The sequence below is a fragment of the Camelus ferus genome, chromosome 17 (genome assembly GCF_009834535.1).
Source record: "Camelus ferus isolate YT-003-E chromosome 17, BCGSAC_Cfer_1.0, whole genome shotgun sequence".
In the NCBI taxonomy this organism is placed as follows: Eukaryota; Metazoa; Chordata; class Mammalia; order Artiodactyla; family Camelidae; genus Camelus; species Camelus ferus.
In genome coordinates, this window is record NC_045712.1 from 29,116,451 (window position 1) to 29,129,114 (window position 12,664).

A 12,664-nucleotide genomic window follows, 5' to 3' on the forward strand; every position below is an offset into this window, starting at 1 on the left:
TGGGATTTTTTTTAAAAATATACTATTGTTTCATGGCAATTTTAGGTTCACAGAAAAGCTGAGCAGAGGGTACAGAGATTTCCCATATACCCCTGTCCTCACATACATGTCTCCCTGCACCAGAGAGAGCGGTGCATTTGTTACAGCCTCTGTGAGGTCTTTTTAAAATCATAAATCCTGCTCCTGGCCGCCACTGGCTTCCCTGTCCACACACAATAAAATCCCATCTCCTGGCCCAAGGAGACAGGGTGACTAAATGCCATGTGGTGGCCTGGATGGGGTCCTGGAACAGAAAAAGGACATAAGGTATCAACCAGGGGAATCTGAATGAAGTATGGACTTCAGTTAATAATAATAAATTCACGTGGCCTCATTAAATCATTTCCACACTTGTGTAAGACGTTAGTCCTAGGCAAAGCTGGATACAGGAGGTGTGGGAACTCTGCACTCGTCACAATTTTTCTATAAATATATAACTTTTAAAGAATAAAGTTCATTTTTAAAAAACTGAGTAAGAAAAACCGTTGCACCTCTTTAGCACGGCCCATAGGCCCCCGTGGGGCGCCCCCCGCCCCGCCCCCACGCAGTCTCAGCGCCTGGGCGGCAGCCTGGTCGCCGCCTGGTCTCCGTCCTGTTCTGCAGAAGCCCCGGGCGCTCTGCCCCGCTTCCTCCAGGTGGAAACGAAAGTGAGAGCGAGTCTGCCACGTGCCGCCGGCCTCCCCCGGGCTCCGCCCTCGCTCTCCAGCCCTACTCCTGTCCCATTTTCATCTCACCTATTCTGTTACTTGAAGCAGGTGCTGGCTCCTCTCCCCGCCACCCCAGGCTCTTTACATGGGTGGCAGCTTCATCTGATTTCCTCTTCCCAGTCCCCAGACCTGCATGGTGCCGGCACACAGTAGGTGCTTAGCACGTGCCCTCAGCTCCTATGAAGGCCAGTCCCTGCCCTGCCTGACCAGAGGAGACAGGTAGGGGAGAGGAGGGAACACAGCCCCCTCGTCGTCACCGGAGGCCCCCGACCGCTGTCAGGTGGGGCGAGAGGTGGAAGGAGAACCAGGCGTGTGCTGGCCCTGCTGAGGCCACGTACCAGGCACCACCTGCCAGACTCGGCCTCACCATCTAGTTCTCATTTGCTTTCCTTTTGCAGGGGGCATCTCCACATCACAGGGTGGTACAACGGCTGAGCCCGAGACCCCGAGAGCCCTGATGGCCCCTCTCCCCTGGGCCCTCTGACATCCCCTCCATCCAGTAGTGCAGGGTGGGTGCCCAGCCAGGCAGGGCCTCGAGGACCCTGAATGTTCAGGCTGGTTGCATGGGCTGGGTGTCCTGGTGATGCAGGAGTGTGATTTGTCCCTGGGCATTTCCTGAGAGCACCTGCCGTGCGCCCGGCAGCTGGGCCGGGGCACGGAATCACGTCCTCTTAGAGCCTGAAAACCTCAACCATTCGACACTGAATCACAACCCAGGCTCTTCAAGTGTAAGGGGAACCCCAGAAGACCCCCTGGGCAGCTCTGACGCTGGGAGCCAGCCTGGCCCCAGGATGGGAGCAGAGGGTGCAGAGAATGCGGCTGTGTCTCACACAGGCTCCCTCTGCTGTTGTCCCTGCCTGGGGAGAGGGCTTGGTGCCCATCGGGGTGACCAGCCCTGGCCAGGGCAGCCATGATCACGCCCAGCTTAATGCGGACATAATGCGGTCACTGAGGCTCTCAAAATGCAGAGCTTGCAGGGTTAACGGGCTGCGTGTCATCTGATTAGGGACCATACACAAATCCCGCCACAGCCTCAGGCCACGGGTGGCCACAGAGGGCTGGGAGGCCATGTGCAGGCGGCGGCCCCGCCCTGCCCACCCGGCCCTGCCACTGGGGCTGGTGGCTGAGGAAGCATTTGTTGTCACAGACCCACAAATACAATGCACACGTCCTCACTACAACCTACCGGGGACTTAAAAAAGGTTGTCACAGTATAGTTCACACACTGTACGACACACTCATTTAAAGTGCACAGGTCAACACTTTTTAACGTATTTGGTGACATGTTCAACCATCACCATGATCAGTTTACCTCGCAAAGAAGCCTGTAGCATTTGGCGGTCACCCCCTATTTCTCCAGCCTCCTCCCTGCACACTCATCTACCTTCAGTCGCCACTGATCTGCCTGTTCTGGACAATGCATCCAAATGCAGTGGCGCAGTACGCAGTCACTTGTGTCCGGCTTTTCCCCCAAGCATCCTGTTTCCAAGCTCCGTCCACATTGTAGCAGGTGTTGGCACTTTGCTCCTTTTTATGGCTGAATAATATTCCACGGCAGGGATACGCCACATTTTACCTGTTCACCAGCTGATGATGGTCGTTTGGGTTGTTTCCACTTAGCACTTTGTGGCTGTTCTAAAGAATACTGCTGTAAACACTCCTCTGAGTTTTTCACGTGGACGTGTGTTTTCATTTCTCCCGGGTATACACCTGGGAGCAGGCGTGCTGGGTGTCTCGGTATGCCCGAGTGGCTGCAACAAAATGCCCCAGACTGGGTGGCACAGTTCTGGAGGCTAGAAGTCCAAGATGAGGGTGCCAGCACAGTGTGTCCTGGCAGAAGGTGCTCTTCCTGGTCCCGAGCAGGGGCCTCCTCTCTGTGTCTGCACACAGAACAAGGGGCGAGGGGTCTCTCGTGAGGCCCTGATCCCATTCACGAGGGCTTCACCCTCATGATTTGAGAACGCCCCCAAAGGCCCCACCTGATACCACTCTGGAGGTTAGGATTTCAATGTACTGGGGAGTGGGAGACCCAAACATCGAGATCACGATGCTGGGTCACACGGTGACCCCACGTTTAACCCTTTGGGGAACCGCACCATTTCACTTCCCACCAGCTGTGGGTGAGGGTTCCCATTTCTCCACGTCCTCACTAACAGCTCTCATGTCTGGCTCTCTCCCTGTAACCGTCCTAGCGCGTGTGAGGGGCACCGTGGTTCTGATTTGTGTTTCCCTGGCGGCTAATGGTGCTGAGCCTCCTTCCATGTGCTCCTTGGCTCCTGTACCCACTGCATTTTTACAAATTCCAGAACCCCGGGCGCCATCACAGTCCCTCCCCCCTCCCCAGGGACACCCACTGTCCTGGTCCCTGTGACCCTCGTTCCTTACTTGTCATTACACACATCCCCTCCATCTGTGCCCCTAAACAGCACAGTCCAGTTTTGCCGCCGTTGAACTCCAAACACCTGACGTCACTCTGTGGTTCTCTTACCATTGCCTCTTCCCTCCGTGTCTGAGGTTGGCCTCTGTCACCATGGCTGTTCACTGCCGCTGCCCCCGTGTGTCCTGTCCCGCATGCACCTCTGTTGATCCATTTTACTGCAGATGGACAACAGTGCCCAGTTTGGAGCCATCACGGACGCAGCTGTGCACACAAGCCTATGGTTCCCTGGGGCACACACCTTGGACATGGCACGTCCGAGGCCCAGCTCCTTGCACCTTCAGCTCCATCTGGCCCCGGGCAGTGTTCCCGGTGCTCTGCGTCCTTGCCAACACTCAGTAGTGGCAGAATCAGAACACCCCCGGGCATGTGTGTTGACGTCTCTAACTGCACTAAAATCTCCATCAGCCAGGCCTCAGAGACAGTCCTCAGCCCCCAGCACACAGCACCCTCTGAACCTTGCTCACTCTTCCCCACAGTATTTAGGCCAACGCGAAAAGTGGGCTAGACATCTGGGAACTGTCTCCTCCCTGACGACCAACAGACACCTCTGTTATCCAGGGGGTGCTCGCCCACTACCAGCTGCACGTGTGCAGAGGTCGGATGCAGGTGTCAGAGCTCAGTAAGTGCTCCGTCCCGCAAGGTGTCCTGGAACCAGAGCATTCCGCCAGCCAGGACCCCTGTCCCCAGACGCCCAGGCTGCCTCCGGCATCGCTGCTTGCTTGATCGCAGACACGGGTTGAAACACAGGGACCTTCCCTTCTGCTGAGGATAGTGACCCGGCACTCGTCACCTCCTCCTGCAGCCAAGCATCTGGGGCTGGGAGGACCCTGGACACGGACCCACCCCTGGACACGGGATTCTTACCCTCTCACACGTGTCCCCAGCACCCGCACAGGCCCAGGTCCAGAGGCAGAACTAATGGCTATTTTTTGAATACCTGATTCTGTTCCAGCACCCTAACTTTTGTCAGAAAAGATGGAATTGCATTCACTCTGTTTACTGAAGGCCACTGAGGCCCAGAGAGGGGCTGTGACAACCCCAAGGTCAGCAAGTAAGCAGCCACCAGGCACTTGATTCGCACCCCTCGGCAGTGAGACCCTCGCCTCCGAGCGCCTCACGGACCAGCTCTGGGAGTCAGCCAAGCCTCAGCCTTTGCCCTGTGACATGGGGTCACGGTAGCCCCGGGAGCTACATGAGGCGCGACGTGTGAGAGCGGGGCCCAGGGCGCGCGCGGGGGAGGGCTCGGGGTCCAGGCGCTTCCGCAGTCTTGCACTCAGCCTTTCATCAGACTCAAGGCAGCCTGAGTCTGAGCGAAGGACCACGAAGACGCTCAGGTACCATGACCCACAAAGTGTCCACTAGTACATGAGTGCAGCCACATGCCAGCGCCTGGCACACGGCGGTCAGTCTCTGTTAGGATGAAACCAGGCTGAAGATAATCAGAAAGTAAGAGAAGCTTTAGTCCAAAGGTGCCTCCTTCACTGTATGTACAGTAAGAAAGAGGGAGGGAGGGAAGGAGGGAGGGAGGGAGGGAAAGGAAGGAAGGAAGGAGGAAGGAAGAAAAGGAAGAAGGGAAGGAAAGAGACAAAGATTAAAAAAAAAATCCTGAAAACAATATAAATACCCTGTTCTGTGGGGCAGGCAAATGTTGGCTTCTCCTGCTGCTGGGATGTTCCAAAGCAGGGCCAGCCAGATCCAGCACCTGGACCGTCTCTGGCCCACTGCCCTTCCGTGTGAATAAGGATTAAGTGGAAACCAGTCATTAGTTTTGCCTGCCCTTGAACTTCCTACCAGGGGATCATACAGTACGCTCCATTTCACACCCAGCGTCTTTCTCTCCACGTTGCACCGTGGAGATCCGAGCTCCTTGTGTGTACTCAGAAGCTGACTCGTTCTCGTTTCTGCTCAGACTTCACTGTATGATTGTAGTTAAGCGCTGTCAGCATCTCCATCCTGCCTGCGGGGAAACTGCAGCTCTGTGCTGAAGCTGCCCGAGGGCACACAGCACGTTCCTGTGAGATCTGGGGGTCAAACCTGGGGCCCGAATGCTTTTTATGCTGCTGCCTCTCATGCTTTGATGCTGGAAGCCCAAGAGGTGTTGGGACTCAGAAGAAGGCGCACAGCCGCTAGCCTGGGCGCCAGGGTGGGCTGCATCAGTGTCAGGGCTCCCAGACTCGGGGTCCGCTGCAATCACAGCTCTGGAAAGGCAGAGCTGAGGTCAGGGAGGCAGCAGGGAGCAGTAAGGATTGTGGCAAGTTGAGGGATGCCAACCCGTGGGAGAGGAGGCAGGTGCTGGTACAGCTCCCGGTACTCCTGCCACATGACGGTGCTGGCAGCGGCTGTGGTGAGCCAGACACAGCAGAGCTGCCCTGCTGGCATTTGTGGCCAACTCCTATGCCAGCAGGTGAGCACCCGGCCGCACTGGCTATGAAATAATTTGAATATCGCTCCAGAGTGGCCAGATGCGCTGTTTGACAAAAAAAAACCCTGAAAATCTGTCATTGAACATCTTCTGGTTTTTAAATGTTGGTTCAAAAATGATTTGAAGCCCGTGCAGCACAGAGAGAACCTGTCTGAGGTCTGGACTGGCCTGCACTGATCTACGCACCTGTGCAAGGACCACACGGGGTGGGGAGGCAGGGAGGGAAGGCCCGTCCCGGTGGAAGGCACAGCACGGAGGCGGCAGGTGAGAGGGGTCCGAACCCAGGTCTGGGCTTCCCGCACCAAAAAGAGAAACTAAAGCCAGAGCCGGCCAGGCGGGCAGGGGGTGGGCGGGCTGGGGTCCCCGGGCCGCCGCGGCCAGTGACGTGCACTGTGCTCTCCCCACCCGCCCCGCAGATCCTGGAGGAGAACATGAAGCTGGAGTGCAAGTGCCACGGCGTGTCGGGCTCCTGCACCACCAAGACCTGCTGGACCACGCTGCCTCAGTTCCGGGAGCTGGGCTACGTGCTCAAGGACAAGTACAACGAGGCGGTCCACGTGGAGCCCGTGCGCGCCAGCCGCAACAAGCGGCCCACCTTCCTGAAGATCAAGAAGCCGCTGTCCTACCGCAAGCCCATGGACACAGACTTGGTGTACATCGAGAAGTCGCCCAACTACTGCGAGGAGGACCCGGTGACGGGCAGCGTGGGCACGCAGGGCCGCGCCTGCAACAAGACGGCCCCCCAGGCCAGCGGCTGTGACCTCATGTGCTGCGGCCGCGGTTACAACACCCACCAGTACGCCCGCGTGTGGCAGTGCAACTGCAAGTTCCACTGGTGCTGCTACGTCAAGTGCAACACGTGCAGCGAGCGCACCGAGGTCTACACCTGCAAGTGAGCGGCGGGGCGGGCGCCGAGGACCGCCGCCGCCCAGGCCGCCCTCCCCCGGGAGCTGCAGGAACGCTCCGCTTGTCTTTCCTGCTGTGGGGGCACCTCTCGGGCTTTCCCGCCAGGGCCCCGCGTAGTCCAGGCCACACCGCCCAGGACCCTCCTCGGCCGAAGCAGAGCCTTCATTCCCGCCAGGAACTCTGGACCCCTGGGCCTCATCATAGCAATATTTAACAGTTTATTCTGATAAAAAATAATATTAATTTATTTAATTAAAAAGAACCCTTCCACCTCATCAGGATCCGTTTTCTGCAATCAAAGTGGACCGCTAGCTTTCCTTGCGGGATAAGTTTGTCGCTAGGACGAGGAGCCGAGTAGACCTGTGCGTAACTGCTCTTTCCACAGATATTCCTACTAGCTGATTTGGCAAGTACCCCCTTGCAGCACTAGGTGTTTCAAGTCCCAGAGCAGACATCCGTTATACGTATATAGATATATACACACACACACATATTTTTTTGCTGTTTGCTGCTAATTATTCAGAAATTTAAGCTGGTCCAGAATTGGGGGCGTTTTCCAGAACACGTCCCCCACCCTGTAGTCCTCCCCAGCTCATGCGTCCCCACTAGAAAAGTCCAGTTTGGGATACAGAGAGAGAGGAGAGGGAGCATTAAGACTCCCAGCAGCTTCCACCTTCCGGAAAGTGAGCCACTGGATAAGAGAGAATATTTTGTAAGAGACTATTTTTATATGAATATTTTATTTATATCGAGTCTGCCTGTGTCGTTCCACGGCTTGTGCCACTGCTTAATTCTGGTGCTCCCTTTGGGGTGAGGAGGGGCAAGGCCTGGGTGTGGGGTCAGGCCCCACGAGGACCCTCACATGGCTGAGTTCTTTAGCTCTGATGGCCAAGTGGGCGAAAATGGCCCCGGATGCCTGGCTGCGGTGTCCTTGGTGTTGCCCAGGAAGGAAGCAGCCCCCAGCCTCAGCCTGGTGAGCTCAGACCGGGTGAGTCGGGTCCCCGAGTGGTGACCTCGTGATGAGCCACGTGGTGAGCAGGTTCGTGCCCCTGGCAGTGTGTGACCATCACAGGGACAGGTCATCGCCACTTGGCAGAAGCCAGCTCAGGGAGCCCGCTCACCAGGACACCCTGCCGGTGCTGTGTCCCCGGGGCAGTGAGGTGCAGTCCTCGGGAAGGGGTCCCATGAGCAGCAGGGCCCAGCAAAGCTTCCTGGATGTCACAGTCCCAGGGCAGACTGGCAGAGAGAAGTGTGGACGAGGCCTCTGTTCCAGGTCCACCTTCATCCAGTGCCTCTCAAACTGGAATGCTCTCCTCCAGGAGGCTGTGGATGTTCTAATGTGTGTCCATGTGCATTTCTGTGTGTGTGTGTGCGTGTGTGTGAGACTTTAGGAATCTTCGGGCTTGTCGTGTGACTGCACCTTCAAGCACTTCTGGGTGCTGGCATGCGTCTGTTCCCGGTGCCCCTGCGTGTGCCTGTCTGTGTCTCTCTCTCCACGGGCCTGGGAGATTCAGGGTGGTGTGTGCCTGTGCCTCTGCTGGTCCCGGGTGTCTCTGCTTGTGGGTGAGGGCTTGTGGTGTGAGGCAGCCTGCAGGGACCTTTGGCGATTGTGTTAAGCCACCAAGAGATGGCACCTCTGAACTCTGTGCCCACGGACGCTGATGAACTCAGATACCTCTGAGATCACAGCCCATGGCCCCATGCACTGGGAGCCCCTCAGTGTCTAGGCTGTGTCAGCACTGGGCCTGGATCACAGCATGGACAAATAAAATGGCTGGACGGTTGGTTGACCTCTTCCCTTGGACCATTTTTTTCTTCTTTACTTGGGTGCCAGGACGAGTAGGCTTGTAAAGGGATGAGTGGATGGGTGGATGGATGGATGGATGGATAAGTGAATGGGTGGATGGAAAGATAATGGATGGGGGGGCTGGTGGGTGGGCCAGTGGGTGGGTAGATGGATGGATAAGGAGGGATGGGTGGATGGAGAGATGGATAGATAATGGATGGGTGGGTCAGTGGATGGGTGGATGGGCAGGTGGATGGATAGGGGAGGAGAAAACACGCAGAAGTTTCTTGAAGCTCCCATGTCACAGTTTATCTCTGCCTTGGAACACCTACAGTGTCTTCCCAATCACGCAGTCCTGGTAAGTCCTGGTCTCATGTCACCTGAGGATGGGGGAGGTTCTGACCAGATTCCCCAGATGATCATTTAACGTTAATTCCGTGACATGGTATCAGATGTCACCCCATGTCCTCCCTTACCACCCAGGTGAGGAGTGGGCCTCCACAGGGCAGCCGGGCTGTGAGAAGAATGGTCGGGCTGGCTGCAGCCTTCACAGGGCTGCTTAGCAAATGGTCGGTTCCCAAGCCTGGGGGCTGCCCTCCCTCTGAGCGCCCAGCTCAGCTGTGCTCTGAGCCCCAGTTTCTTCATCTGCAAAGCGGGGGTCATAATCCCTACCCCACAGGGCTGTGTAGGGTCCTTCCTCCTGGTACTGACTGCCAGGCTCTTTGAGTTACAGAGAGATGGACCAATGCTAAATATTAATATTATTAATTATTACTATTCCTATTATTACTGTTCTCCCGAGAACAATGAGATTCCTCAGACACGGCTTGCGGTAATAAATATTCAGCTCTGTGTTGGGCAAAGGTATTTTCCCCCTCTTTGATTTATTTCTAAAGTGGTTTTTCAACAAAACTGACATTAAAAAGGCCAAAATCATAACAGGCTGAATCAAAAGATCAGAGAGCCCAGGACTATGGAGCCGAAAGCACAGAAGCCAGGGCCCAGGTGTAAGGAAACCTCGGAAAGCGAGCCACTCAGTCAAGCCCGTCGTGGGAATGTGGGAACGTGGGCTGCCCCGTGGCCAGACCTCCTGGTTTTTCAAGAGGCGCTGAACATTTGGATTTTTAAAGTAAAATATCCCACTTTTTCTGCACGTTGACAAACACCGTGAGGAAGGAGCAAAACACAACTCAAGCTGAACTTGGCCTTGGTGCCAGCGGCGTGCGGCCTCAGACCTGGACTGAATCTCTCATTTTAATGAAAGATAGAGAAACCGAGGCCCAGAGAGCGGCAGGGCTGCACACCAGGCCACACAGCAAGGCCAGCGGAGGGATGGCCCTGGCCAGGACGTGCGCCTCCTGGGGAAGCCCTTCCGCAGCCCCAGAGGCAGCAGAGCAGTTCGGAGGGGGCTTGGGAGGGATGACGTTCCTGACTGTTGTGCAGACATGTGTGTGCACACACTCACACGCCCTCTGGACTAAGTGTAAAAGTAGCTCAGGGCTCCCCAGGCCAGGCCCTGTATCTCCCCAAAGGCCCCTCAGGGATGGGCCTGGCACACGGCCCAGGGAACCCCGAGTCCACCCACACTCCCTGCCCCACGCCCTCCACTCAAGGGAACCCCTCAGGAGAACTGGGGCACGAGAGTCCTGGGGCGGAGTTTTTCTCCACCACCTGAGGCGGAGCCACCTCCTGCCACCTTCAGGCAAGCTTGTGACGTGTTTCCCGAGCCCCAAGGAGGACGCCATTCCCAGGGAAGAGACGTGACTGCTTCAAGGCCCCGCCACCAGGAAGTGAGGGTGTGGTCAGGGATGTCCCACGTCAGTCATGGCATCTGGTCCTGAGCCTCCCACCACCTCAAAGGAGGCTGAAGGAAGGTGGAACGGATTCAGGTATGGACCACACTGGGTGCCCACGCCAGACACTGGGTGCCGTCAACTGCTCCGTCCACCTTCCTGGGCGCACCCCACAGGTCACCGAGCCCTGACACTCCCCGGGCACCCCGCAGCCTGCCCGTCCTCCTCACCGACGCCAGCCACCATCATCTCTCCCCTGGAAGGATGTCACCGCCTCCTCCCAGGTCTCTGCCTCCACTTATGCGCCATCAAGCCAGCCTGGGGCCACCACACGCAGTCACAGCCCTGCCTTCACTCTCGTCCTGAGCTGCTGGAATTAGAGCCACATACCCTTCGTGGTGCGCCAGGGCTGCCGTCCAGCCAAAACTAGGGAGACACAGGGACTTACCCAGATAGGCACAGGCTTCATGACCAGGGCCCTTGGCCTGCTCACAAAAGTGTATCAGTTAGCTATTGCTGAGGAATAAAACACCCCAAAACTCAAGGCCTCAATGACTTCAAATAATGTTACTATTGCTCCTGAATCCATGGGTGAGTCGGGCCATTCTGATCTCAGCTGGGCTTCTGCACGCACCTATGGGCAGCTGTGGGTCAGGCAGGCGGCCCTGCTGGTCTTGGCAGAAATCTCCAGCAGGCTAGCCCAAGCTTGTTCACATGAGAGGAGGAGGATTCCAAAATCAGGAGCAGAAGCGGCCAGGCTCCTTGAGGCCAGGCCCAGCGCTGGTACTGCGTTAATTCTGCCATGTCCCCCGGGCCAAAGCAGGCTGTGGGGCCAGCCCGATCCACATGTCGGGAAGGAGACGCTCCTAACGGGGGGGAGCAGCACAGCCACCTAACAGTGGGCGCGGGACGGGGGCACTCGCCCACAGGGCCCGTGTGGAGACAGTCGCACCTGCTCTCCTGAGCAGGAACAGCCTCAGCATTGACCACACAGTGGGGACAGGGCCACTCCGTTTGATGGACCCTCCCACCCCGAACCCAGAGCCTTGGTTTCTCCACCTCCACCAGCTTGGTCCTGGAGTCAGTCTTAGGTTTTGTCTTGTCCGCCCCCTCCATCAGCAAGTCACACGTGACTGCTCTCTGTCTGCACGCCCACCAGCCACTGGTGTGGCTGAGTCTGCCTGAATTCTTACCACACCCAGTCCTCTTCTCCCAGGTCACACTGCTGGACCACGCTTCCCCTGTCCCTTGCACTTGGGAGTGGCCACGGGACTAGGCTCTGGACCATGAAGCAGGGGTGGTGTGCTTGACGTCTGGACCCATCAACATCTCCCACACTCTTTCCCTTCCACTGGCTTGACACAGCCACCCAGAGGGGTCATGGAGTGTGGGCAGTGGAGCCCCAGAAGGAAGGGCTCTGGGTCCCTGAATGGCCACCTGGAAGAGAGCCACCTGCTGATCCAGAACACCTAAGGGCAGGAAATACATGCCTCTTGTGGGGAGCCACTGAGATGTGGGAGTTCATCTGTGACAGCACAGAGCCCTGCCCTCACTAGCCTCCAGCCACAGAGGCCTCCCTTCTGTTTTGCCTGCCCCCAGGCCTTTGCACATGCTATTCCCTCTGACCTTTGCATGGCTGGCTCTTTCTGGTTAATAAGACTCAACTCAAATGCCAACATTTCAAGTATGTACTTCCAACCACCCTGGCTTCCAGCCCTATTCATCCACTATTTTTTTTTCTTTGTGGTATTTTCCACTATCTGAAATAATATTTCTCACTTATTAGAGGGTGTACAGTATAGTGGTCAAGAGCATGGACCGAGGAGCCAGATACCCTACATTCAGACCTGCCTCTGCTATCCACTGCTGTGTGGTTTTGGTCAAGTAACTTAAACTCTCTGTGCCTTCATGTCCCAATTCGTAAAATGGGGGCAGAAATAGAATTATCACAGTGATTAAATGAGCACAGTGCCTGGTACACTATAAAGGCTGAGGAAGTGTAAGTTTTGAGTATTACATGTTTATTAAGTTTCCTGAGTGCAGGAGTTCATCTGTCTTTGTGGCCACTGGCTCTCCATAGCTGGGGGTTAATATTGGTTGACTGAGAATGAATGACAGTAAAATGGACAACCTAGAAGAAATGGACAAATTCTTATAAATGTACAATCTCCCAAGACTGAACGAGGAAGAAATGGAAGATATGAACAGACCAATTACCAGTAATGAAATTGAATCCAGTCATTAAAAAACTCCCAACAAATGAGAGTCCAGGAACAGACGGCTTCACAGGTGAATTCTACCAAACATTTAGAGAATAGTTAATTCCTATCTGTCTCAAATTACTCCAAAATATTGCAGAGGAAGGAACACTTCCAAACATTCTATGAGGCCAACATCACCCTGATGCCAAAACTGAACAAACATATCACAAAAGAGGAAGATTATAGGCCAGTATCACTGATGAACATAGATGCAAAAATCCTCAACAAAATACTAGCAAACCAAATCCAACAATACGTCAAAAGGATCCTACACCATGATCAAGGGGAATTTACCCCAGGGCAGCAAGGA

General features: G+C 55.7%; 1 protein-coding gene across 2 annotated transcripts in view; it reads left to right on the top strand.

Annotated features, from left to right (window-relative positions):
• WNT7A (Wnt family member 7A) overlaps positions 1-8,298 on the top strand; it is a 59,868-nt gene extending 51,570 nt beyond the window's left edge. For both annotated transcript variants that reach the window (XM_032458737.1, XM_032458736.1), the window contains exon 4: positions 6,025-8,298. In XM_032458737.1, coding sequence (XP_032314628.1) covers positions 6,025-6,504 — 480 coding nt within the window. In that variant the 3' untranslated portion in view covers positions 6,505-8,298. The remainder of the gene's footprint in view (positions 1-6,024) is intronic.
• Positions 8,299-12,664: the final 4,366 nt, after the last annotated feature.